We start from the raw sequence: 27,362 nt of genomic DNA, 5'->3' as shown, positions 1-27,362 counted from the left end.
AGTAAGATGAAAATCTTCTATACATTTTATTACCTTTTGAGCTTCTTGGTGTCACTTATGCAGAGAAAAGCACATAGTCTATTCTTTTTAAAGATTCAGTCCAGTATTTGAGTAAAGTACAGTTTCAGGAGTGGAAACATATATAAAACTCTCATTACTTCATTAAAACCTGTCAGCATTGTAAGGCTTGACATTTTAAATAGCAAGCCCATTGGCTGGGGGAAAAATGAAAGCTAAAAAAAAAGAACCAGCTACAAAATGTCAGAAGTGAAAAACAACTTTGTTTTCTTTCCCTGTTCAGATGTATCCCAGAAGGAAAAGCATCTAAATTAATCTGTGATGAACTGAGCACATCCATCATATCATTTTAATCATTCATCTGCATGAGAGACTGGAATTGGCATGGACTTAAGGGACTATCCCAGCTGTCAGGGTGCAGGCATCCTGCAGCACTGCTCTGTGGCAGAGCTCCTTTTACCCTGACTGCTTTCTCTGTTGGTGCAGGGTGAAGAAGGCCTTCAGGATGTCTTGAGAATTCTGCAGGATGAGTTTCGCTTGTCTATGGCCTTAGCTGGTAAGTTCTGTTTGTAATAGGTGTTGCAGATGTTTCTGCATGCAAGCCCTATAAAATCAGGAGTGTGATGGATGAGTCACAGAAAGGAAATTCACAGGAGCTGTGATAGTTCTAGCTGCTATAGCTGAGATTCTCTGCTTCCTGTGAAACCACTTGGCATTCCAGGTGTCACAACAATGAAGTTTGGGTGGAGGGAGTAGGTTAGAGCAGCTCTGTAACCCAAGTAAAGAGATGTAAAAGTGCTAAGTACACCCATGCAAAACTTGGAATCTCCTGGGAATGGCAGCATATGTTTTCCAGTATTTAATTAGTGTTTATCAAGGTAAAATGCAGCTGATTTTTTTTTCTGCACCAAGAGTTCATTAAAAATGGATGCAGAATTTTTCTCTGTGTGTTAGACAATGCAGTCTATAGGCGATTACAGTTTTAAAAGCCTTTGTGTCTCCTCCCAGCTTTTACTCTCACTCTGCATTTCTCACTCCTGCTGCCCTGTTTGACCCCCTCACCAAACAGCAAATTTGCAGAACCCAGTACAAGCTCCAGTTTTACTCTTGAACAAGAGGGTTGTGGGCACTGGAAGAGGCTCCTCAGGGCAGTGGTCACAGCACCAAGCCTGACAGAGTTCCAGAAGCATTTGGACAACGCTGTCAGGCACATGGTGTGATTCTTGGGGTGTCCTGTGTAGGGCCAGGAGCTGGACTTGATGATCCTTGTGGGTTCCTTCCAATGCAGGATATTCTATATATTATCACACGTAGAACTCAAGTGGATAGCAACACTGACTGGGAGCCTAGAGCTGAAATCCTGCTGGCCATAATGTGGGTTTATGGGTTACTTTTCAATCTTTAAAGATTCCTGTTTTTTCCCCAGCAGACTTTTACAGTTCTTTACACACAGAAAGGCACAAGATTCATCAAGAGTAGCAGGTTGGGATCCCTTTGCTGAGGCTGTGAAATTCATTGGATCATGCAATCTTTTAGGCTGGAAAACACCTTTGAGATCATCAGGTCCAACTGTTAACCCAGCACTGCCAATTCCACCATGAAACCATGTCCCTTACTGCCATATCTACACATCTTCTAAACACATTCAGAGCCAGTGACTCAACCACTTCCTTGGCAGCCTATTCCTGTGCTTGATAACAATTTCTGTGAAGAAATTTTTCCTAATATCCTAATATCCAATCCAAACCTCACCTAAGCAGAGGATTCACTGGCCTCACCAGTGCCCAGTACAGGGGGACAATTACTGCCTGGTCCTGCTGCCCACACCATTGTTGACAGAGGCCAGGATGCCTGTGTCACACCTGGGTACACAGCTGGCTCACGTTCAGCCAGCTGCCAACCAGCACCCCTATTCCACCCATATTTGCCCAAATGAAATGGCAATGCAAATCTTCGCCTCTGGTCATGTGGCACACAGCAAACCCTGTCTTTTCTCAGTGTTTTTCTGCAGACTTGACTGGGTCAGATTGCACCCTGCTCAGATCATTATAAAAATAATTTTTTTCATGTTTCTAACTCTTCTTGTGGGGGGACTCTGGTGCTGAACATCAAGGCTGAAGATGCCACTGAGGAGTGGAGATATTGAAGTATCAACCTGTCCCAACCTGGCTAGTACAAGACTGTGTGATTCAGAGCAGCAGGGCTTCCAAGCTTCATCCACAGACCTTTCTCTCTCACCAGTGTTTGATTTATTGCAGGCTGTGCCAGCGTCTCAGAGATTGGCCAACACCTGGTTCAGCTCTCAAGGCTGTGATCAGCCTCCTGCCATGCCCACCAAACAGAGGCAGCTGAAGCTAAGGTCCCAACCAGACTGAAGACGAAAAAGGAGGTGCAAAAAATATCTGATAAGGCCTTTTGGAGACTTCTGAAGAGATTAGGGAAGGCTCTGTGTTAGCAAAGGCTGCGCTCAGCTTTTGTTGAGACCAATGAATTCCTTAATATTTTGGGTAATTGTTACCTGCTTAAATACATTTGCTTTAAACTGGCTACTCTATGGCTTTACTTGTGCTGGGTCTTCCTGCAAATCCTTTGGCTACATTGGACAGCCAGACATGGAAAACTCTGTGCCTTGCTTTTTCCACTTGTCCTGCCAAGTCACACTGCAACCCATGCCCACACCTCTCCTGCTCTGGGACAGTAAGTGTTGTGGCTGCTGTCTTCCAGAGAGTTGGCTTTTCCTGGATGCATTCACAACAGATAGAGAAACACAATGAATCAGCTACCAGACACCCCAGCCACCCTTGGAAGGTTGGGGCAGTTCTTGCCCACTGTCTCTAAATACAAAGCTGTGGAGGAGTGGAGCAGAGCTGTGGGGCAAAGAGCCAGCAGTGCAAATCCCTGGGGGCTTCACCCCGCTCTGGAGCCAGCAGGTACCCTGATACCCATTTCCCTGGCACGTGCAGGGGAGCCGTGCTACCAAAAGGTGACCTTTGGCATAAAGCCTACTTTAAATCAGCCCAAAGGAGGCAGAAGGGAGAAGCTAACCCTGTTAGCTCACTCTGTTTAGGCTTTAATTTCTCTCAGAGATAGCAGTGTCTGCAGTGATCTTCCAGAGGCCTTCACACGGAGGCCTTCCTCTCTGCTCCAGTAACAACAAACCTTGTCGGCAGACTGACAGCCCGGCTGATAAGACTTGGGAATTACACCACATCACACATGTTGATGGATTTCAAGGATGTACAAGAGGAGAATGAGACAACTGCGAGTGCTCAGTCCCACAAAGGCCAAAGGGAGGGGGAGGGGGGATCACATCACTGCCTTTTACCACTCATTTGGAGAAGAACCAGGCCAACTTCTTGGATGTGTGCAGTAAAAGGGTGAAAGGCAATGGGCACAAGTTGCGATGTGGAAAATTCCAAGTAGAAATCAGTGGGGGAAAAAATCACCCTGAGGGCAGTCAGACTCCACAGTTAGAGATGTTCAGAGCTTGCGCGGGCAAGGTCCAGAGCAACCTCTCTGGCACTGCTGTGAGAAGAGGTGGCACAGACATCTCCAGAGGCTGCCTTTGATCTGAACTGTAGGAGGATATCACAGAATCATAAAACAAGAGCTGCACATGAGATCTGTACCCTGCCGTACCACTGTGCTGCCATGACCTGCTACATGGAGCTGCAGAGGCAGCACATGTATCTCTGTGAGAGGCTGCCAGAAAGCATTTTCTGAGTGAAAAACAAAGATATTTGGAGAGTGAACTTAAAGTGAGAGGTCACAGGTTCAATCAGGATGAGAGTCCAACAAGCCCAGTTTTTCCAAGACATTGAAGGATTTCTGTGATCTGGATAAGGCCTGAAACAATGCGTACCAAAGTTTCATGCCCCATTGTCTGCACTCAGTTCTGCTTTATGTACTTGTTTGTTGTGTCTCAGATACACATTCAAGCAAGGTCAAATCTTACAAAAAATCCATCCTCAAAGATTGTAAACATGTAGGTTAAGGACTAATCAAACCCTGCTGCTTCCCAGCAACCCCAAAGGATGGGACAGAGAATCAGTCTACTTACAAGGGTAGTTTATATATAAAATGGATCCAAACATAAACATTTTTCTTTGGCATATGATGCAAATTTCTCCAGCCTTTAAATATATGAGTCACTCATCAATTTTAGCTGAGGAAACAGAGTTCTTCCTAAAACTAAAGGGGAAAGGAGACTGAATGTTTGTTTCTAGTTAATTGCCGAAATCGTGTGCTGTCTAATATAGCAAAGACTACCTCAAGAAGGCCTTTTTGATCTTGAAGGTAATGTCAGAAATGTTTACAGTTACCTTCTCCATTCTACTGGAAGAGTCTTGATATTACTGAAATAGGAGATATTTTCTCTGTCAGGTTTCAAGACACAGAAACACTGAGGCCTCTTAAGGTGGTTTTCTTCATACCTTAATTGAAGTGATTGAAGTGTCTTACAACCCTTCTCCACTATGAGAAGTTGTATTTATTCAGAGTCCGATACAGGACAGTTGTCCAGAAGTTAATTATTTAAATATTTTTCCCCCTTGTCAATGTATAACTAGAAGAGAGGGAAATGCTTCCAGGCAGCAACAGTGCCTCCTACCCTGAAAGGCAGAAGTTTTCCTTGAGTAAATCTACATCTCTAAGTCCAGCCTCTCTCCCAGAGCTGCCTGCATGTAGGCATTTTTGGGCTTGCAGGCATACAATGGTAAGAAACACATTAATTTTTCACATGAGAAGAAACAGGGATTTGTGTGTGTGTGTGTCTTTTTGCTCACAAGAACTCTATATTTAGAAATCAAAAGGTCCAGCTAAATAATGAGTATGTTTTTGCTTTTTCCTGCTTCAGTTCCCATAGGTCTGGGCAACAGGCCAGGCATCAGAACTCCTTTCCTAAATTATAATTCTTTTTGCACAAATAGATCTGTTCTTCCTGTCTTAATTCTGGACACCCTGGTTGATAGCAAAATCAGTTTACCCTGTTCCATAATTAAATAGCATTACCCTCTGAAAAAGTACATTTTATCCTATAAAACTTCCATGCCCTGCAATGTTATTGCACAACATCATTCTAGTACCATGATACAGTCTGTTCCTAATGCTGCTGGGAATTTTCCCTTCACTATTTCTCTGTCTTCTCATCTCCACTACACTTCCTCCCAATCCATTCATCCCCTTGAGACAAGGCTGAGGAAATACATCCTCTAACACCTACCAGTCATGACCCAAAGTATCTGTCACAGCGAGCACCAGTGAAATCAGAGGAGCAACAGTTCCTAGGCCAGAAAATCAGGGACATGGCTGGAATGGGACAGGGTGCATTGCACATACACTAAGTCATCCACTTTGTCCATGTATAGCATTTCTCCAACACTCATCAAAGTGTGTGAGCTCTGATTTTCTAAAATTATGCTCTAAGTCATGCAGTCCATTCGACAGCAAAATATCTGATTGTGGTGGCTTCATTTTACAATGAATTCAAAGAGAAGGAAGACATCAACATAGTTAAAAAATGTCTATGCCTTGACACAGAATGCACAGTTGGTAAACTTTTCAAATGCTGCTCAGTTATGTTTTTGTCTGCAAGTCCCCCGCCTGTGCAATAACTCTGAATTTCATCAAGTTGTTCCTGCTGGTGGGGGCTCTGGTGGACTTTGGCCTTGCTGCTCATTGGCGCCGTTCTGGGGTGTACAGCCCATTCCAGCATCTGCCCCCGTGTCCTTTGGGGAACACCAGAGCTGGCCTTGTCTCACAGGAGGAGCTGTCCTGCTGCTCAGCAACCCCAGCAGCAATGTCAACAGGAAACCAGAGGTGAAAATGTTGTCTCTAGGTGAGACTGCAGGAAGCACCAGGAGGTCTGAGCTGGAGTTGAGCAAATTGCTGCTGTCTGACCACTGACATTCACACACAGCAGTGCAGGTGAAGACTGCTAAGCAGTGATGTACAAAATTCACTCAAACTTAGCCAAGCATTTGTCTGAGTAGTACCCAAGAGGACAAAGCACAGCAGCAATAAATCTCGCTGCAGTCCCCTATGAAGCACTCATATTCTCATATCAGCACTACCCCTGCTAAGCTTGGTCATTCTGATAGGCAAGCTTGGTGCACAAGAGTGTTTTCTGTCCTGAGAGGCTATGTGGTGTTGTCTGGTTTCATAATGTCTCTTAAAAGCATTTTATTTCCTTTTTTAAAGCAAAGAGGAAGACCTGTTACAGAGAATGCAGCTTGGAGCAGCAGATTTGGCCAGTTATTTTTCCCTATTGTTCCAAAGTGAACAAAATTAATTTGCAGCAGCTTCTGATAAGAATATACAATGTCAAGGTCCTGACTGTGAAAAGCCAAGGAAAGAACCACTGATAACAAATTTTTTAAAGCTTTGTTGGGGTAAGGAACAGATTTTCAAGGACGCTGGGATTGAAACAGTTGCCAAAACTTCATCATCTGTGTCAGCTAGAAACCTTTCTCCTCCAACAGAAATGGTTTTGCTTTCCTCCTGTCACTTGCAAGCCCAATTTTGCTTTAAAAAAGTAACAGTGTGGGGATGCTTCTTCTACAGCTTTTCTCCCGGGCTCTCTTTAATGAGTGAACAAAAGCCATGATGGAATAAAAAAAGGAGCTTAACAGTTAGTGGCACGAATGAAAACAAAGCATTTTTAGAGATCCCTGCTATGCCCCTAATCAAGGACCCCATTTCCAGCTATTTCAGCCTAATTAATTTTGTTGCTGGACTTTGTAACTTCCTTGTTGCTCACGGCAGCTCCCTATTTATCATCCTGCTTCAGCAGGGACGCCAGCCCATCCCTGCGTGAGAGAGACAGAAAATACAGCTGCAGCCAGCGTGTCCTGACAGACCCAGGAGGGCAATGCTGGCATCAGGAGGTTCAGGTTAATGACCTGCCCTGGTCTCACAGTACAAAACAATTTTGTTAGAACTGGAGTGAAGCCCCAGGGAGAAACACCTTGGCATTTTCCCTGCGTGTTGGAGATGTAAAGCAGTAATGACACAGATCACTGCAGAGGCACAGCCTTGCTTTAAATAGGTGCTCTTGCACAAGACATTTCCAGAGATGAATCTTTCCCTCCTGCAGCTTGAATTTAACTTTGATGGTACATTAAACAATTTCATCACTTCAAATGCCTGTAGTATGCTGAACAAATACAAAATCCCCAGGGTTAGTTTCTGATCTTGCACAGAGAGAGTGAGAAAACCATGTTATGATGGGGGAGCCCAGTACCCAGAAAATATACAGCAGAAGAGTCCACTCCTTAAACCACTCTAAATAGCTTGTCCTGCTATTTACATTTAATTTAAATGCTCCCTACCTTCAATATTGGCACAATATTGGCACCATATTACAGAAGCAAGCGCAGCTAGAGAGAATTATGAACACGAGGGTTTATTCTCTGGGCATTTAGGGATACAGGATCACATCTAGGCTCAGACCTCACTGCATCCAGAGCCTTCCTCTTCGGTGGGAGTGGTGTGGAAGCATCACATTCTTTTGCAACAAAGGAGGCGCTCAAGAGGGAGGGGAGCAGAACAAACGAGGTGGTGCCCTGCAGGATATAAATACAGGCAAATCTCCCCCACAGTCTTCTGATCTCTAGAGAGGTGGAACCGAGACTAAAGGCAGATTTTGTGGGGTTTGTTTGGCATTGAAATTGACTTTGAGCATTTTCAGATTTGTTTATTGAATTGGTTTGTAATGATTTGTAAGAATGTTTTCTTTGCATGGAAAAAATATGTAGACTACTTCTGAATAGGAACAGCCGGCAAAAGTAAGACATGCTTAAAAAATTGTTCGATGCGGGGATTAAAGTTTGTTTTCCTGTAGTCTCTCCTTTTGGTAACACCCTTTAATTTGTAAAGTCTCCAGAGGCTGGTGTCATGTGTTCATTCCCTCGGGCAGGAGGAGAACCAAGGCCGGGACACAGCGAGGAGCCCAGCGCGATGTCCCTGGCCGGGGTCAGCTGCCTGGTGACCGGGGCCGGGGGGTTCCTGGGCCAGAGGATCGTGCGCCTGCTGCTGCAGGAGGAGGAGGCGCTGGCCGAGATCCGCCTGCTGGACAGAGCCTTCAGCGCTGAAGCCCTCGGGAGCTTTGGAAGTAAGTGTCCTTCCATGAGCACTGCAGCCGGACGTGTTGCTGTGGGTAAAGGCTTGGAAGCCTTTACCTCTCATCCGAACCGGCTTTGCAGATAGAGGTTTTATCTCAAGGAAGCCTTGCTTTGTCCCTCCCTCTCCCTGCAGCACAGAAATCAGATGTGAAGTGTGAAAACAAGAGGGGTTTTTTTCAGGCCTTGAGGCTTCTGTATACTATTCATGCAGTAAAAAGGCTGTCTTCAATCTGACTTCTCTTACAACAAAACCCACAGAGAAAAACTAGTGCAAAAATCTCACACTTCTTCTTGGGGGAAAGGAAAATTCAAGCATTGCTGTGCTGGGTGGGAGGGCAGAGATATCCAGAGCATGCTGTGCTGGGCTCTGGTATGCCAGACAGCAAAGGCAGTGAGAAAGTTGTGGGTGCAAATTCTAATGGGTTTCTTCAACCTGTGATTAATTGATTAATAGTGATCTTCTGGCTGAGAGCTGTGGTGAAGTATTTTTAAAACTGCTTTTGTTAATAACATTATTGCAGTTTCCTGTTTAAGCAAATGCTAAAGAGACAGAACCCATTTGCAAAGTGCAAGGCAGAACTCGGCTTCTTGAATGGATTGGAGACAGCACAAGTGAGTGATGTGGCCAGTGTCGGAAACAGTCTGTGGCAGGGAAAGCAGCTCAGAGTGTTTTATTTTAAATGTCCTATTTATTGAGATACTGATCACATCTATAAAAAGACACATAGGGCTCCCAACACTTAACAATAACTTCCTCCATCACATCTTCCCTGAAAGGCTCCCCTTCCTCTGTGCAGGAAACTGTATCAGAACCCTTAAGGAATATCTCCATATGATTTGCTGAAGAGCCTCAATCACTCTATAGAGCATTAAAGTGTCATCACAAGTGTTATCAAGGAATAGCAACAGTGCACAGTAAACCTGGTACAAATTGCACTAGCCTTTATCATGGTTTTACACTCAAACTTCTTCTTCATTAGATCTGACCCAGCATTTCACTGAGGATTTTTAAGTGCCCCTGAGCCTTGCAGCAGCCCTTCCTGCTCTGGTTTCCAGAGAGTTTCCACAGAAACAAACCCCAAACCTGCAGCTACAGTAGAGGCTGGAGCAGCAGGAGTGTGTGTGGTTTAGCACTGATGCAGCGGTGCAGAGGTATCCACACTGCTTTGGGCCAGGAGAGCTTTGAGGAGATAATGGAGCACCTTGGGGAGTGGAAACAATTGTTTGTGTGGGCACAATCTTGGCTGAGCTGCAGCAAACGTTTTGATGTTTTATTTTTTTGTTAATAGGCAAGCTCTATGCCCTCTTTCCTTATCCTCCCTTCTTCCTCCACGGAACACTGCCTGCCCACCCCCTCTCCTATTTTATTAACATTCCTTCTGCCTATCTAAGCAGCATAGGAGCTAGGGAAAAAACAGTTACCAAATCCTTTTCTTCCCCATAAACAGGGAGTAAGAACTATAGGCTGACATTCCAGGTGCGTTTAAACAGATTTGAACCCCTGCACTTTGATTGGCAGCTGCTCTGTCTGTATCAGCCCTTGTGGCTACATTTCTTCCACAGTCCTGCCAGTCCCTGTGCTCAGGACCACCCGAAATATTTCCCTGCCCTTCCCTTTCAAGCCCTTCCCTATCACAGTGACTCCTATTCCAAGGGCGGGGCTGCTACAAAACCTGTGGGTGGGGCTGGCGTCTTCTGACCTACATTACTTTTACTCCAGGGACTTTTACTTGCCAGCAGATGTTATCTGAACTTCTGGAACAGGCGGGAGCAGAGCTGAGTGGGTTTCTTCCTCACTGATCTCTGGAGCACCTTGCATTTGCAGTATCTTTGCAGAGCCAGGCCTGTGGGTGGTAAGACAGAAAAGTATGTACAAGTCACAGGTCTTTGTGCCAGGAGGCCCTAAGGGACACTCCTCTTTTGTCTAAACAAGTTTCCTGCTGGGATCTTGACCATCACACTCAGTCTGGATAGAACAGTGGCATTTGTGGTCTTCCACAGCCCCAGGGAGTCCAGGGTGATCCAGTCAATGTTGAGTGCTGTGAGCTGGAGTCTACCCAGTTACATCGTTGTCACAACCTCACGTTGAACATGATTTTTGGTGCCCTGGATTTCTTACCTCCCATCTCCATGTCAGATTTATCTTTCTGCCTTTCCTGTGCTTACACTTACACAATTCTTTTTTTGTTGTTCACCATTGCATTGGCACTTCTGGAGAAATCTCAACTCCTGTGTTGTTCTCAAGTTTAGGGCAAATAGTCTGACTGTACTGCTGAGTCAAAACCTGCTCACATCAGGACACTGAATGTTATTGAGAAATCATTGCATTTTCAAGCAAAAACTACCCCATAGCAAGCAGGGACTTTACTTACAGCTCAGAGGACACAGAAACCACTGGTGAAGCAGAACAAGCTTTCCCAGTGAGTAGGTACTTTGTCATAATCACTTTATGCAAAAAGGGAGAGCTGGCTTGAGTTTATTCTGTTCCTGCCCCTCTGACCTACCCACATGTGTTCTTTTGATGCCTGGGCAATGGCTTGTGTAGATGGAAATCAAGTTTCTCTCTGCTGGCCATCTCAGACTGAAACCACTCTCTGACAGACATTTCTTTCCTCTCTTTTATTCCAAGCTCACCTGTAGTTTTCTCTTCACTCAGAGCAAAACAAGATCGACCTGCTGACTCCTGACATGCAGCTGATGCTGCTAAAGTGAGGAAGGCCCATATTGTACTTACCATGGCAACTTCTGCTGGCTAAAACTGAATAGAGGAGCAGATTTCCTGACTCACATCACACACACACAAACTGCCAGCCCAAACAAGGCACAAAGCACCTGGACAGCAGATTTCTTGTGGTCAGCTTTAAAAGGGACAGGCTTCTTCTGTACTTTTCCCTAAAGCTTTGATGTGCAGGTGTAACTCTTCCATTTTCCTAACCCCTTCCTGGGCACTGTGATAACTTTGAAGGGGTCACATGTCAGAATTTATGTTGTGAAAACTTTTTCTGTCTTTTCTTGGGATTATTACAATCCCACAAAGCCTTTTTTATGGAGAACATCAACCTAAGGGCAGTACAAAGACTAATGCTTATTAGAGCAAATCTAACAACCAGGTGCTTAACAAAAAGCCCAGCCCTAGTCTGACACTTTTGCATCCATGCAAGCAGAGGTCGGAGTGAAGCTTCTGGAGATGGAGTCCCTGGAAATGAATGCAGTCTGTAAAATAAAGGAGCAGAAGAGAGCACGTGGCAGTGACTGTGCTGGGAGGGCAGCAACTCTAGATTTAGTACCAGTTTTGCAAATGTTTCCCAAATCTTAAATCTCAGATCAACTGTGGTGAAAAAAAAAGCCCCTTAGACCTGTTGCATCAGAATAATTGTTAAACTTATACAGGGTTACATTCTTAGCATGCTATAGAGAAAAGGAGACAATACCATTTAAAAATATATTCCCACTCACTTCGAGATCCAACTGCTGTCTCTGTCAGTGTTTCATATTAAAGACATGGGATGAAATACTGCCTGCTGTGGAGCTGGTGACAAAGCACTAGGATACAGGAGATTTCAGTCATGGCTGAAGCTAAAATCTGTACAAATTAATCAGGTTCTTCTCTTATCCAGAATGGGCATTTGATCATGCTGGAAGAGGACAGAGGCTCTGCCTGTGCTGCAAGGTCCCTGCCCAGTAGCTGTGCCTGGGGAGCCATCTAGTGCAGCCACAGCAGAGGCTCCAGAGGAACTGCTGCAATGACAGCCCCTCCTTACAACTTGAGGGTCGTGCTGAGGACGTCCCCTCCTCTGGCATTGCTGCAGCCAGACCAGCTGATTCCCCTGGAGAGCAGCATTGCCTTGGACTGAGCATTTTTCCAAGTGATCATCTGGTGCTAGCTCATGTTTGTGTAGTTCTGGGCTGCAGAAAGAATCCTTCTGCCCAGCACAGCTTAGGGAAGGATGGTTTTGAGACCTGGAGCTCCTCTGGGGTCTCACACTGCAGCTGCTGTGCAGGGAGAGAGCCTAAAAAGCGGGGTTTAATCAAGTGGGGCTGAGGTAGCTCAGGGGAACAGTCTTGAGAGTTCAGATATGAACCAGAAAGAGGTGCAGGCTAAAAATGACCCCACAGAACAGACACTGAAATGGAGCCAGAGCTGGAGTTGGAAGAGGCACTCTAAGTCCTGGCCAAGGTACAAGAAAAAGATGTCAGAATTGTATGAAATTTATTAGAGGTAAAGAGGCAGAAAGAAGGTATGAACATACCCCTGTGCTCACATGCTCTGGGTGGAGAGAGATCATTCATCAGCCTGAAGACAGGAACATGCAGTGCCTGTTCAGTACTCCTGGGTTAACACACCTGTGGCCAGCCAGTCACCAGAACATGCACAGCTAAAGCTGCTCCTCTGTGAACTTTAACACAGTCACAACTCAGGGAAGCTTGCTAGCAGTGGAAAAGATTTCTCTTTAAAAAATAAAATGGAAAGAAACATGTTGAATATTGGCTCCAGATCTATGGTAGGTGATGCAAAATAAACCTCTATGGCACTGTAGTTAGCATGTGACACTAGAGTCCAGGGGAAATGCCTTCTGTTTTACAGCCTTAAAACATTCCTGCTGTTCCTGGCCAGGCAGCACCTGCCAGGCAGGGTCAGCCCTTCCCCACTCCTTTCAGTGCTCTTCTTAGGGTGCCTGTAAGGTTTCGTGCTCTGTTTTCTGCTGCCCCTGCAGAGTTCAAGGGAAAGACCGAGGTGAAAATCCTGGAAGGGGACATCCGAGATGTGACATTCCTGCACCGTGCCTGCCAGGGGGTCTCCCTCGTCATCCACACGGCTTCCCTCATTGACACCCTGGGCCTCATCGAGAAGAAGCTGCTCTGGGAGGTCAATGTGACAGGTGAGCAGCTGAAGCACCTTTCTCAAACCCACCTCTGTGTCCTGATCCCCGTCTGCTCAGGCAAGGGAGCCCCTGGCCATGTTTGTTTTGAGCCAGGTTAACTGGGTTGTTCTGCATCTTGCGCAGACATGCCTGGGGTGCAGATCTCAAGTCTGTGCAGCCCCAAGAAGTTTTGGGCCTCTCCACACCCAGTCCTCCACTTCAGGGCAGTGCAGGATCACTCATTCTTGTCAACACTTACATATGCCCATGCTGAGAACTGCACAGGCTCTGCCTTCAGTGGTGATAGTCATAAACCCACGCTCAGCGGGACTTTCCCCTCGGAAATCCCAATGCTCACTCAGAAATTGGTTCCTATTCTCCCACCCCACATGGCATCCCTGCCTGAGTACATTTTTCAAATTTTACAAGCACTGCACATTTTGGCTGCAGTTACAGAAATGTTGCACTGATAACATCCCAGAGCCTGTGCCTCTCTCCTCACTATTCCTTTTCTTCTTCTTTTTCTCCTTTTCCTTCCGTTGCCATTAAGTCTCTGTGTGCAAGAAGGCAGTTGAGAGGAACAAGTGCTCTCCCACCTTGAGCTTATAATTTAAAATTCTCCAGCAAATTCAGAGCTATAGGAGGGAGGGAGGGGTTTCAGTGACTCAGTGATGGGATTTCGCCTTCCACTAAGGAACCCCCATTCTTCATGAAAGATCAGATGAAGGGAGAAGGTTTAGACTTAGGAATGGCCCATGTAGCATCATCTCCTAGAAAGTTTAAATGTATTTCCTAAAAGAACACCTTCATCCCCTGTCTGTGATGCCCAAACCCTCAGTGCCGTTCAGAGAACTGGTACTGCCTATCCTGCATGCACACTGGCCTCCCTGGCTGTGTTGCTTCAACAGCTTGGGGGAGATTTGGGGAAGATGTTCTTATTTACATGAACAGCTTTCCCAGATCTTTGTTCCTCTTGGCCACAGACACAGGGCTTCTTTGCAGAAAAATAAGGAACATACCTGTACAGGCATCACTTTCTTAAATATTGGCTGCTCACCAATGTTCAGAAGAAGAGAGAACTCTTGGCAGTCCAGTTGTTTCTCACATGTACCTTAAAAACAGTGGGATCATATTTTAGTTGTTTTAGTTTGGCTCATTGCCCGTACCATTAGCTTCCAGAGCCTTTCATTTCTGCTCAAAGCCACAGATTGTCAGTAATCAAAACAGAGAGCCCAATGGGCAGCCTCTCACGTCCCTATCAGGAGGTGAGAGCAGAAAGGCAAGTTCCTGTGCATTGGGTAGTATGAAAATATACACGGTTGGTAGTTCAGAAAGAGAATTTGTAAAGCTGTCTTTATGACTGTACTCCCACCACAATCTGGGTTTTCATAGCAGAATGTGCTGCTTAAACACATTTTTCCAAGGGGGAAAAAAAAAAAAAAAGCTCTTTAGCTCTGACTCCCCAGTACTCACTCCCCTGCCAACAGTGTCTGCCTATGGGTAAAGGAGCCCTTTGGGCCAGTGAGGATTAGCTGACAACATTTGCTGGAATGAAATACCATCCACAGTCCTGCTCCCAGAGCCAACTGGCTGTGAGGTCAGTCGGTGAATACTGCTGTCCTCTCTTCCCTGTTTCCTTCCATTTCCATTCTGATGCTCTTCTGGTTTTCTGCCCAGCCAGGGCACTGCTATGTACTTCACAGCCTGCAGGATGAAAGTTTTGTTTCTCCAAGAAAATAGATCTTGTGTAACATAAATGTTTCAAGAATCAGATGTGGATGTTCATAGACCAGCACAGAAGGAACAAGTAAAACTTGCCTTGATGCAGGGCTTTCCTCCATTGCCAGACAATATCTCAGAGAAAAAATATCTTTTTAGGAAGGGAGGGAAGAAATTGTTTAAAAGGAAGGGAATTGAGAATATAATTAATTATAATCTAAACAAAATACCTTCTGTGAACCAGATCCTCAGCCAGAAGGGCAAGCAAACCATAGGGACCCACTCACTGAATAAAGCATGTAACACAGTAATAATTTATTTTGTTACATGCTATATGAAAGATACTTAGATTCCCATTACTGCAGGAATCTTTAAACTTTTACATACAATTCTGATCTGCAAATAAACCCCATTTTATTTGGGTGAAATTCATCTTGAACAGATACCAACAGTCAAGATAATTTTATGTTTGCTTTTTTCTAAAACTTGCTATCTCATTTGATTTCATCAAGACCTTCTGCATTTGATTACTTTCCCTCATTTTCTAAACAGTATTGACAGCAGGAATGAAGCTATTATTTTAAAAAACAATGTAATAAATATTTTTTTTCCAGATGACCCTGGCTTGTATGATGGGGTGACTTGCATGAACTAATTTTTCACATCAATTTATTCCTGTCTGTGTAACTCTTTTTCTGTGCACGTCCTTAATTTTTCTGAAAGCTTCATCCAGATTTGTTTTCTATTTGTTTCAATTTCTTTATTTTTCTTGTTCAAGCCTGAAAAGAGGAATTTTGGTGCCTTGACAACATTCAGTTCAGTAATTCTTATTTTTCACTCATTAATGAGTTCATATTTTTCTGCAAATATTCCTGGCTCTTCTGAACCTCTTCATTTCATTCTATTCTTTGCAGTCACACTAGTCTGGTCTGCATTGTGCTGCTTTAGTTGTTGCTGTAACAGACTGAGCAGACTTGGAAGATCTTTTATGTGCCTCACTGCTGGTGTTTGATTTTATCCCCTGGATTTTAGGCTACACTCTTCTGATATCATATCAGTCATTTTAGTTTAATGTTCCTCTGCCAAAGATGTTTCCAAATGTCTTTGAGCTGTGTCTTCTCTTCCAAAGTCACTGGCCTTTCCACACTTAATTTCTCTCATTGCACCATGCACAAAAAATAAAGCAATTTCTCCCTCAAATCTGGGTAGAAAAAGAAGATTCTAATTGCAACTATAACAACACAACTTATTAAAGTATTTATTACCTCCTTCAGTGTGCTTTCCTTGCTTAACCTTCTTGGCTATTTAAAAGACTTTGAACAGCTGACCTCTGCTGCCCCCGATGAAAGCATTAAAGGATTTTAAATGGAAGAAACCCTGTACTACTGCAAGGAAAAGCCAGAATATGCCAGAAAAGGAGGCCTACATACACAAGCCTCTCTTTTCTCATTGCACTTTATGATCTTTTCCTACATGTTATGGTGCCTTGCTTCCCCATGTTTCTCTTCAAGCCCTTCTCTTTAGTCAGTTGAATACCGGATAGATTTGCACTGGGTGTGAGTGCACTGATTTTGAAGCAAACCCTCAGGTCCCATACTGATTCTGTCCCTTCTTAGCAAACCACCCAAGTGCATCCTCAAGTCTGAAAAACATGGCCTTCACCACAGAGCAGGGAGGATTCCTAAGGAGACGGGCAGCTTATGAAGGTTCTCTGCCTTAAGCCAACTCTACCCAACCAAGAGGCACAAGTCCCTGAATCTGTGGTCAGTACCCACGCTAAGTTAAGGAGGGGCAAAAATTTGATTTTTGGCATAAACACACCCCCACAACATGCAATTAAGACCAAATATTTGCCCTTGTTTAACTCTAGAAGGTGCACCAATACTACTTAAATACAGATTCAGCGCAGGTTCAGTGTCATAGAATATACTGGTGTGTTCAGGATAGGATTCTTCCAGCTGCACGGAGGGAGATCTGGCTAAGCTCAGGCCGGAGATGCTGTTTCTGATTTGAAAGCCCCACTTTTTCCTGGTTAGGGGGCCCCAGACTGCCTTTCATGTTTGTTTTCTGAAGGTACTCAGCTGCTGCTGGAGGCGTGTGTCCGCTGTAACGTCCAGCACTTCATTTACACCAGCACCATAGAAGTGACAGGCCCAAACTGCAGAGGCGACCCCATTTTCAACGGTGATGAAAATACAGCTTATGAGAGCACATCCAAATTTCCCTATGCCCAAAGCAAGAGACTGGCAGAGGAGTCTGTGCTGAAAGCAGATGGCCAGGTGCTGAAGGATGGTGGCACACTGATGACCTGCGCCCTGAGATCCATGTACATTTTTGGGGAAGGCTGCCCGTTCCTCCAAGGCCACCTGGATAAGTGCCTGTTGAACAAGAACGTCTACCTGCGCTTCTCCAGGAAGGAGGCTCTGGTGAACCCCGTGTACGTGGGCAACATCGCCTGGGCACACCTGCAGGCAGCCAAAGCCCTCCGCGCCCCGCAGAGAGCCAGGCACGTCAGGGGCAAGTTCTACTACATCTCGGACGACACTCCCCACATGAGCTACGCAGATCTCAACTACGAGCTGACCAAGGAGCTGGGGTTTGGGATCGAGCCCCGGCTCCCCATGCCTCTGACGGCGCTCTATTACTTCTCGCTGCTGCTGGAGATCGTGAGCTTCCTGCTGCGGCCCTTTGTCAGGTACACCCCCTCCACCAACCGCCACCTGGTCACGCTGCTCAACACCCCCTTCACCTTCTCGTACAGGAAGGCACAGCAGGAGCTGGGATACGCGCCCCGCTACACGTGGGAAGAGGCCAAGCGGGGCACGGGCGAGTGGATCGCCTCCATGATCCCCCAGAGACGGCTGCACTTGCAAAGCAGCACTGCCTAAGCCTGAAGAGGAGCTGAAACCCAGCTGAGCAAGTGGGGCCTTGAGCCAGAGGAGAGCTGGGTGAGCAGCAGCAGCAGCAAACCAGAAAGCATTTAAATGAGTGCTTTGTGTAAGAGCCACTGAAACCCCTCACCCTCAACCTCAGAATAAATAAAAGTGAAATGTTCGTTTGTTGAGTACATGCTGATGAGGGTAACTGTACTGCATAGTCCACACCCACTTCTGCATCTCTGCAGCACAAAGACTTATTTTAGTAAGACTCCAAGCAATCCATGTGAACACTTCAGCCCTTCTTTCGCTCCACGCCATCTCCAAGGCTTTTGTAAAGCACAGCTTGTCCTAGAAGTATGATTGCACTTCACAAGTGTGCACCACTCAGCTACACCCTGTTCACTCAGTGTTTGCCATCTCACCAAACAGGCAGAAGCCACCTGATGGCAAAAGCTGTAACAAATCTTGTTCACTTTTTCAAGGGTGTTGTGCATTTCATGTTTACCTGACAGCCAAACTTTGAGCACTGTAAGCATTGTGAGATCAAAAGCACAATGTAAGCACAATGCAGTTTTAGTTAGGACAGTGTGTGGAGGAAAGAAGGGACAGATTTGGTCAGGTGGATACTTTTTTATTCACTCTCATTTTGCAATAAATCTGGTGAGTGTCCAGCAGAACAACTTCAAGAAAATGAAAGGGAGAAAAATATTGCAGGATGGCCTTGGTCACTGAGGGGTTCCCACTGCAGACTGAATGCATTTGTGAACACTGAGGAAAAATAAAGAGTGCTGAAAAAAATCCTGCTCCGACCATGTTTCAGCTGGGAGCAAAGGCCAACTTTAGCTGATAGGTACACATGTGCTGCCCCTGTGCTTCTCTGATGGCCACATGAGCTTCTGCAGAATGTGTAACTTGACTTGTGGGCAAAAATACAGATCTTGTCTGAACAAACAGATGTGATCCAGTGTTTGTTTCTTAAACATACATCTCACTTGCTGAAAACAACTTCAAAAGATGGGAATTTCTCTGTTCTGTTTTGGATAGCGTGAACAGAAACATTTCACCTGACTACCTGAGTACCAATGTAAATAAATCATATTTCCAGGGATGCTGACAGCCTGAAGTCTGTGCTGAGTTTAATTATTCAGTGCCCTAGACACTGGATAGTCCCATTGCAAATACTACTATGTGCTTTAGTAACACCTTTGGTTAACAGAAGATCTGAAGTAGAAGAATAGCAGACACCAGAAGTGTCAGTCATATTCTGGGGACACACACCCTCCACAAGTATATGGGCTTTGGTTTCCATCTGTTTGTGAGGAGATTACTTAATCCCTCCCTCCCTTTGGGTGTGTGATGAATCACCTTTTCTGCCATGGTGACATTATCAAACACCCTGAAGGAACACAGGGCAACTTCCAGGAGAGGTCTGGGGAGGGAAGGAAGCTTTGGGTGCAGCTGCTTTAGGCCCTGGCAGAGCATCAGCTGTGGTCCTGTGGGGCCTCACCTCTCCCTGCAGCTGGGACACTGCACTTGGATCTCTGCTTTCTTCTTCACCATCCCCTTCTACTGTTCCTCTTCTCTCACCTGCATGGACACTCTTATTTTATTTATTCAGCTCTCTGCACACCCTTGGAAAAGCAAAAATGTGTTTAACACAGCAGCACCCATAGTTTTTCTAGGCTAATGGTGTTTCATCCTAATGCTCAGTGAGTGCCAAGCAGGGGGTGCAGCCACAGCTGCTCTGTCACTGAAGTAGGAGTAGGAAGGGCAATCCAGGCACAGGGAATTAGAGCAGGAAAGGAAGAGGGAGAATAGCAGCAAAGTTGCTATTTAATAGGGGGAGACACCTAACACATCAAAGGGCTCAGGTATTGAAACACATACCAGAAAACTGGGACATCTTTCCACAGGTTTAACAGAGATCCTAAAATATCCACAGATGTTGCTAGAGAGAATAAAGGACATTTTTTCTTCCACAGTTCAGTGACTTGTTGCCCAGGTGCAAGCTCTCATTGCTAGAGCTCCCTTTGTCATTTTTGCCTTCACAGGAAGACAGTGGGATCTTTTCATCTCTCCAAGAGCCTTGCTCCCAACAGTCAGACTTCTCAGTGCCAAATTCCTCCTTTGCTGAACTTCCTCCCTGTGTCTTGCTACCACATCCCTTCCTTCAATCCCCATGACAAGCCATTCCTGCTTACAGGAACACTATTCCCCACTTCAGTCCATCCCTGAGCACATTTGGGTTGGCATCTGTGTTGTCTTTTGCTTCAGGTGGCTGCCCAAAATAGTGGAGTGCCTGCAATAAAAACATCCTGGAAGCCCAAAGGAGTAGCAATCTATAAAAAACCATTTATCCTGCTGCTCAGAGGCACTGGAGCTGTTGTGTGCTGTTACCCAGTAACAAACAAAAGCCAATAAGGATATTCCAAAGATACCAAGAGGGAGCACGGACAGACTTACTGCAGTGGGGTTGATTTTCTGCCAGTTTGTACTCCAGTCTACTTTGCAGGAGCTTGTTTCCATACTCTTACTCTTAGCAGATTAGCAAAATAGCTACAAAATGTACTTGATCAGGGAGAGCCTTATTGTTTTTACATCAGCTGATCAAGACCATTCTTCTGATTTAATTAGTTTGTCTGGCAATCAATAAAGCAAACTATTGGTTATCAATGAAGCTCCACTGCCAACAGGATCACAGTCAGTAAGAAGAACTTTACTGCTGTATAAACAACGGAGAAGAAAAAAAACCCCAAAGCATTAAGGCTGCTTTGCTGGAAAGGTGTTTATTTACCCTTCAGACATGCAGAAAATGAAAAAATTGCAAATATGTATCAGTGATACTTACATGCTACAGGCAAATTAATGACTTCTGGTTCCAGCAGGTACAAAACCCTACATTTATAAAGACCAGCATTTGCTGTTAAATATTTTGTCATTGTAGAGGAGCAGAGTTTTGCTTGCTAAAAGGGATCAGGAGCTATAATAATGCACATTTTGAATAAATTTAGGAATAAGGAAGAAGCTCCAGAGGAACAGAAGCAAAAGTGGCAATCATGTTAACACCAGAAATCCATGCCTGGAATTGGTATCATTAATATGGGATGCAGTCAGTGGAGGAGTGTTGGATAGTTAATGCCAATGAGCATGTTTTTTGTGAAGAATCCATTTTATCAGACAAGCATGACACTGGTATTCTGAGTGCATTGCAGACTTCAAACAGACTAACAACAGCAGACTATTGCAGACCAAAAATAACATTTTTTTACATTATGAAGTTAAATGAATTAACGCAGAATAAAAGACAAAAATCACAAAAATAAAGTTAACTTTCTCAATCATGATCTTTAAAATTGCATTTGTTAAAGCTTTGGCAGAATTCACAGGCTTTGTGCAGAATAATACTGTGAAAAGTTATGTACAGCCCCTCTTATGTAGGAAACTAAAAGTTACAATTGTTTCTTGACCTGAAAAATCTGTCACTTACACATGTAGATATAATAGATTATAGTGGCTGTAAAGCCAATTTGGGAAATGGGAGTACACTCAGGTACATTCCAGAAGAACAATTTCACCACTCCTTGTCTTGACCCCTGTAGTCCCATGTAATAACACTCTTCTCCCTCCTGAAAGCTCTCCATCTGCATTTCCATCTCAGTTCAAAAACACCGGATAACTGGAATTCATGTATGGCTGTGCAATGGATTTCTTACTCAGACCAATGATTGCTATTTCTAGACATTCCTCATTCACATAACTAAACTTGTCTCATTTCTTAAATAAGATGTGTCTCTCCAGTGCTGGCAGCAAGCACTGAATATTAAGTAGTTAAGGACTAATCTGCAAAAGCAAAAAGAACATTAATCAAAAGTAAAGATTTATTAAATCTCCAGCTTGATCCTATAACAGGTGCTACTCAAAATGCTTAACAAGCATTGTGGAAGACCATCGAGAGAAAGGCTGGGATTTTTTTTCCTGCCTAAAATGTGGAAAGACAACCTAGAAAGTTAAAAGAAAACAGAATACATGTCACAAAAAATTGCTTTGAAGGTACTTATATACCCAGTAATCATTAAAATAAAAAAAAAAAAATAAAAATTACAGGAATGAAACATCTTCAGCTTCATTATTTTCTTTTTCAAATATTCCTCCTGCACCTCGAAATTTTCAATGTGGTGATTTCATCAGAAGCTAGATATACATTTTTCTGAGAATCCCTCATGCAATTTCAGTTATACATTTAGGTTTAATTTACCTAGACCAAAAGCACACTGGATATTTTACATGCACTTGAACTTCCTACATGCTTTATTTGCAAGTGCTGATGACACAAGGAATGCTGCACACTCACCACTAAGTCCATGAAAGTTCACTTTCGGAGGGGTTTCTTTTGGTCCATCTGGAATTGATGTCCCTTGTCTACAGGGCTCTTGAAATAAGCTCTGGCACACAGGTATTGCTGCAGCAATGGTCTCTCTGGCCAGCCACGAGGAGTAATCAAGAGATGAAAACGGATCCCGATCGTGGCACGGTAGGTTTTGCCTGTACAGAGTGGTTGAGGCGGCCGCTCTGCAGTGTTCAACTTTCCCTGCTTCTCTAGGAACTTTCCTTCAGCCCCCTTAAATGTAGTGGTTATGTATTTACAGAGAGGAAGTAGTTACTTTTACAATGGCCTCATTTAATCTGAACTCTCTGTTCCTGGCATTGCTATAAATGAGAGGGAAAGGAACCAGGACAACTTCCCAGCAGGAGCAGGATCACCTCTTGCAACAAGCGCTCTGTGATTAACTGCAAACTGAGCGGGTCCTCTGCAGGACACAGATCCCAGCTGGAATTTCCTGCCTGTCAGTGCCTCTGTGCCCCGTCTCAGGCTGTGGGAGCAGCCGGGAGCTCTGCAAGCCCAGCTGGGCTTTAGGGTGCTGGTGGCACAGGGCAAAGCTCCCTGATGTGTGGGCAAGGCGGGCGAGAAGCGGCCACGGACACATCTGGGAGAGGTCCCAGGGTAAGGACCAGATCCGCCCTCAGATCCCGCCATCCCTTCCCAGGGAAAGGGGTTTTGGGCAAGGGATGTCCTGGAGCGGCCGCTGGGTGGGGTGAGTGCAGTGGAAATCTGGGACTTTGCCGTGTGTCCCTCCCGCAGCTCCCGGGAGAGGACACAGCGGGGGCAGAGCGGGATGGGGGCCCAGCACCAGGACTTGCTCCTCGCTTGCATCTTTTTCTTTCCTGTTCGTGGCAAGGGAGGAGTGTCTGAGCAGCTGTTCGGTGGGGCTGATGCTTTGCTTCACACGGCTCGGATCGCCCGGCTCTGCTGGTCTGTGCCTCTTACTGCCACAAGATGGTATCTTCAGCGATACTTTCCCCTCACTTGCTCTGCAAAGCCCAACTTAATATTCCGACTGCGGAGTTTCTGTCCTCACAAAGTCGGCACTTTTATCACAAAAAACACAGCGCAAGGTTGCTGGTGCGGGCTGCCTGCTGCTGGGTACGGGGGATCAGGACAAACAGAGACAAATATCAACCCTGCTACGTCACAGAAATAAGTACTCATCCCACCTCCTCTCCTGCTGACATCCTGGGGTGCTCTGCAACCCAGGACAACTCCTCTTACAAGTCAAAATTTCACAATGTCGCTTTAGGGGAATGACTTGATACATGTATTTCAAGAAGAGGTCTCAGGTTCACCCTCTGAACACTGCTCCAGTGGGAGTGATGCCACGCTTAGCTGTGACAACGTAAGAACTACAGCACAGCTGAGATAGTGTCTGGAAGAAGCTTCCAAAGCCAGAGTGTCACCGTCTAGCTTTTTGCTCTTGTCTGAGAACAAGTTGGTTAATACACTGGGAGTCTGCAGGGCCTCTCTGTACAGATAAATAATACAGGATTTCAAAAAAATCCTTGAGTTTCTCCCTTGCTTCTTCCCTCTAGCACTCCTACAGCAAGGGATGGAAGAACCACAGGTGATAGAGTCAAGGTCAAGTGTATGAATCCCATTCATTATTGACTTTGGTTTGGAAAAAATATTCTGTCCCTACAAGGATCAGTGCAAGAATCCAAAAATAATTGTGGGGCTCACATTTCTATCTCAGGGACATTTTACTTGGATGTCCAGTTTTTGAGTGTTATGTTTTGTATTTGGTTACTGTGACCCATCTCACTAAAATTGCCAACAAGTTGTTGCCAACTGTTTGAACCAGAGCAGTCAACAGGATTAATGGCATGGTATGTCTACGGAACAAAGACCCACGTCTGCTTCACATTTAAGTTGTAAAAAAATGTGTTTTCTGAAAAGCAAGCTGCGCTTAATGCAGCAGTGCCCACTCTTGATCATTTCATGATGCTGGAACTTCTGCCAGGTTGGAAGACAAGCCAAGTTTAATATTTCCTTTATTTTTAAAGGTGGTTCTCACCATTCTAAAAAAAAAAAAAAAAAGACCAGGGCTTGGAAATACTAAACAGTGAGTGACACAAAAACTCAAGATTAAAAAACAACCCACAACTGCAGACATGGAAAAAGATTCTCAAACTCATTATTTAGAAGCAATCTCACAATTCTTGCAGCCTGACTCATCAGTTTTTGAAAAATCAGGCTTGTCAAGCAGCTGAAGTACAGCCTTTTCTCCACGGGAGCCAGTTTAAACCTCATGGTGCCCACAGAGGTTACAGACCCTCCACATCAGGTGATTTTTTCCCTCCAGGAAGAAGGGTCCTCACAGCCACAGTTCATGTCCCACATCACAAATGCATTTTCATAATTTGTATTGATTTTCTGATCTGTTCAGGGCAGACTGCTGGGCCCCCTGTGCCTGGCTGGCTCTGCTCAGCCTCACTGACTCCTCAAACTGGGAACTTTGCACATCCTGGTGAGTTACACACACAGAGGTGGGCAAAGGTTGTTCAGCATTTGGGAGACACTGCGAGTATTTGACATTTGAACCTTAATGTTCAAACGTTACCCTTCTGGAAGCCAGTCTGATACTACTATTGAAAACAAACCGTGACTTCCAGATTCTGAGCTGACCAGCACCAGAGCACACCCAGCCACATCCTTGCCCTTTCCCAATGGTTGAGCTGGCAAGAAGTTTCTACTGCAGAGGAAAAAAAAGGATGTGGGCAGAGCATCTTCCTCATGCAGCTAAACCAGCATCTGGCACTGAACATAACCTGTTCAGAGGGAACATGTCCAGGGTTACACGCTGTTCTGTGAAGGGGTGGATCTGCTTTACCCATAGACTTCTAATAAGAAATAGTATGAGCAGGATCTGAAGGAAATCTGAGGCACTATACTGAAAGGTTTTCTTAGGAGACACACTTGAAAAAGCAGCATTTGTGTATTATTTAAGCTAATAAAAAAAATCAATGTAACAGTGTCACCTGGATGTGGCAGTAAATTTTTCACTGTTGTCACTGAACTCATCAAAGACTGCTTCACAGAGAAGCAATTAATTCCAGAAGTTGATGGCCGGTGTGTATTCAAAGATTTGGAGGATTCTTTTCCTGTGGAAAATTTCCACTTCAGTTGCAAAGTATCTAATGAGAGCCTGAAAACCTAATCTTGTTGTGATACAAGTAGAAGTACAGTGTGGGAGCTTGGCATAAGGTTTAGCACAGTGTAGTACTGGTCTGACATAAATGCTCAGTTACACTGGTTTTCAGATTTGAGCACACTAACAGCAAGAATCTATGGATTCTTTGAAATTACATGCCTGGCTGAAGTGTGCAAAATGCGTGACCACGTATCAGTGAGAGCTAAGAGAACCCTTGCAAAATTGCCAGAGAACTGTCAGGGAAATCCCTTGATGTGAACATTAATTAGTGTAGAAATAGCCCACAGCATAAAACACCACAAGTAATAATGGGATGTATACCCAAGCAAAGGACAAGATGAGCCACCTAGAACTGGGGACAGAAAGAATTTAAATGCATGCAGCAGAGAGTATCTTCAGAGATTCTCTCTTGAGGGTAGTGATGAGCTTCACTTATTTTGCTGTGTAAGAATCACTGCACAAAGGACTCTATTTGCAGACTGTACCACTCCCTTGTTTCAATATAATATTCTTAGTTACTTGGGATTTTTTCAGTAAAAATGTTTAGATTAAAAGAGACTGGTGTCCCTATGTTGTTAACACTGTGCTCCAAAACGCTGCAATCTGTTTCTGATTTTTCCACAGCAAATCCAGTGGTGAAAGGTCATTGGATAACTGTGTTAGAAAACTTAATAGGAAGTATTTTGGTGAATTTCTATTCATCATTACTCAAACAGCATAGCAAATCTGAATGAATAATTCTCATCCATGAAGTTATGAAAGGCTTTTTACTTCCTGATTCAATGGCATGTTATACTTGTCCTCCCCTAGAAACAGATAACAGAGCAAAGGAAAGAGCTTTTGTAAATTCAAGCCTAGACTTAGAGATCCCACAGGAGCTCTGGAATGCAGGACAGGAAAGGACCTCCTACATCCTTCATTCAGGTTCATGAAACTGCAGGCAAGCACAAAACATCATCCTTTTATGCAGCAAATAAACATGTTTTCTACTCCTAAGACCTCATTGTCAGAAATGATTCAGGCATTGCAGTTATCAGTTTGGGTGGGGCTTTTGTGCAAGGTTTGTTCTACAGGAAAACCAGCTTTTTTCCCTCCCAGACTGACCAACCACTTGATGTGTTGTGGACAGCAGTTATCCCCTCTGTCAACCTTCCACTTTGCCAGGCTGAAGTCCTCTCACCTCTCCTGACGCCAACTCTCCATTCCCTGGTAAGCCTCACTTCTGTTTGCACTGAGACAAGCCCTGCTGAACACAGGTGACCAGAACCACACACCACATCTCAGAGGTGTTCACCCATCTCTGCACAGCACTGACACCCTTTTTGTTCCACCAGAAACACCCTCTCAGTGCACAGATGCCTCGCCAGCACCATGAGGCTCCTTGGCAGAGCTGCTCCCTGACAGCCGCTATTGATTCAATAAGTGACTGGACTAATTCCAAAGAACAGCCCCCCTCCATGGATGTCAGGGCCTATTAAATACCAAGATAACCACCTATGGCTCAGGAAGCTGCAGATCACTTCGGGGTACATTTCTGAAGTATCAAAATTCACTTTCCTGCTCTTCTGTTGGAATTTGCTCTTGATCAGAGCAGAGTCAAGATACGAGGTCAGACAGACCTTAGCTTTGACGCAGCACAACCATTTTAATTTTCACTTGCTTTTTTCGCCCTGCATTGGTGATCTGTGTGTTATGGCTGACTGTATGTTCCATTTTCTCTGTTACCAATTTCAGACTGACAATATCCTGGATTATAGCGAAAGGTTTTGCTCCTCGTTCCAGGAGGAACAACTTCGCATTTTAACTTGTTAAATTTGTCTTCTGCTGTTCCAGGCCTCAGCATTCTCTATATTGACTTTTTTTTCTAGATTTTTCTACAAACAAATTCTTCTTACCATTACAGACAGACATCATACCTGTCACCTGTGACTACTTGTACAATGGAAACCATCTAAGAAAGCAGTGACACTGTTGGTACACATGAACACACAGTGCATTTTCCTTCCTCCCAAATTCTTCCCTGAATTTTTACCTGCAAGTAAGTTTGGCTATATGAGTGACTGCTCTTTCTCAAACCATTTCTCATGGGAGTTGGCTCAGCCTGAAATATTGTCAAAAAGACTCTTGCTCTTCATATTTAAAAAAGAAAAAAAGAAAAAGCACACCATCACCAGCCTTCACACATCCCACACGTGAACCAGCACGGAGTTATGCTTCCTT

General features: G+C 44.6%; 2 protein-coding genes and 1 long non-coding RNA gene across 7 annotated transcripts in view; 2 read left to right on the top strand and 1 right to left on the bottom strand.

Moving 5' to 3' along the window:
* The window catches only part of HAO2 (hydroxyacid oxidase 2), a 30,338-nt gene extending 27,779 nt beyond the window's left edge, over window positions 1–2,559 (top strand). For all 3 annotated transcript variants that reach the window (XM_063393483.1, XM_063393481.1, XM_063393482.1), the window contains exons 7-8: window positions 505–574; window positions 2,277–2,559. In XM_063393483.1, the coding sequence (XP_063249553.1) occupies window positions 505–574; window positions 2,277–2,332 (126 nt within the window). In that variant the 3' untranslated portion in view covers window positions 2,333–2,559. The remainder of the gene's footprint in view (window positions 1–504; window positions 575–2,276) is intronic.
* A 4,866-nt stretch (window positions 2,560–7,425) lies between these two features.
* On the top strand, window positions 7,426–18,549 carry LOC134548977 (3 beta-hydroxysteroid dehydrogenase/Delta 5-->4-isomerase-like). 3 transcript variants are annotated; one of them, XM_063394269.1, is made up of 4 exons: window positions 7,426–7,802; window positions 7,934–8,128; window positions 12,854–13,018; window positions 16,793–18,549. In XM_063394269.1, the coding sequence occupies exons 2-4, from the start codon at window positions 7,975–7,977 to the stop codon at window positions 17,605–17,607; spliced, it is 1,134 nt and encodes a 377-aa protein (XP_063250339.1). In that variant the 5' UTR covers window positions 7,426–7,802; window positions 7,934–7,974; the 3' UTR covers window positions 17,608–18,549. The 3 variants fall into 3 exon arrangements, with proteins under 3 accessions (XP_063250339.1, XP_063250338.1, XP_063250336.1); XM_063394268.1 differs by having other exon boundaries at window positions 7,427–7,802; window positions 7,894–8,128; XM_063394266.1 differs by having other exon boundaries at window positions 7,427–8,128.
* On the bottom strand, window positions 8,127–25,619 carry LOC134548978 (uncharacterized). Its single transcript, XR_010079963.1, has 5 exons — window positions 21,950–25,619; window positions 14,020–14,111; window positions 12,389–12,587; window positions 9,869–9,982; window positions 8,127–8,261 (listed from the first exon to the last, which is right to left on the bottom strand). It is a non-coding gene; the product is annotated as an uncharacterized LOC134548978 (long non-coding RNA).
* Window positions 25,620–27,362: the final 1,743 nt, after the last annotated feature.

This window comes from Prinia subflava, chromosome 3 (genome assembly GCF_021018805.1).
Source record: "Prinia subflava isolate CZ2003 ecotype Zambia chromosome 3, Cam_Psub_1.2, whole genome shotgun sequence".
Lineage (NCBI taxonomy): Eukaryota > Metazoa > Chordata > Aves > Passeriformes > Cisticolidae > Prinia > Prinia subflava.
The sequence above is the reverse complement of the archived record's forward strand: the minus strand, read 5'-3'. Positions and strand labels throughout refer to the sequence as shown.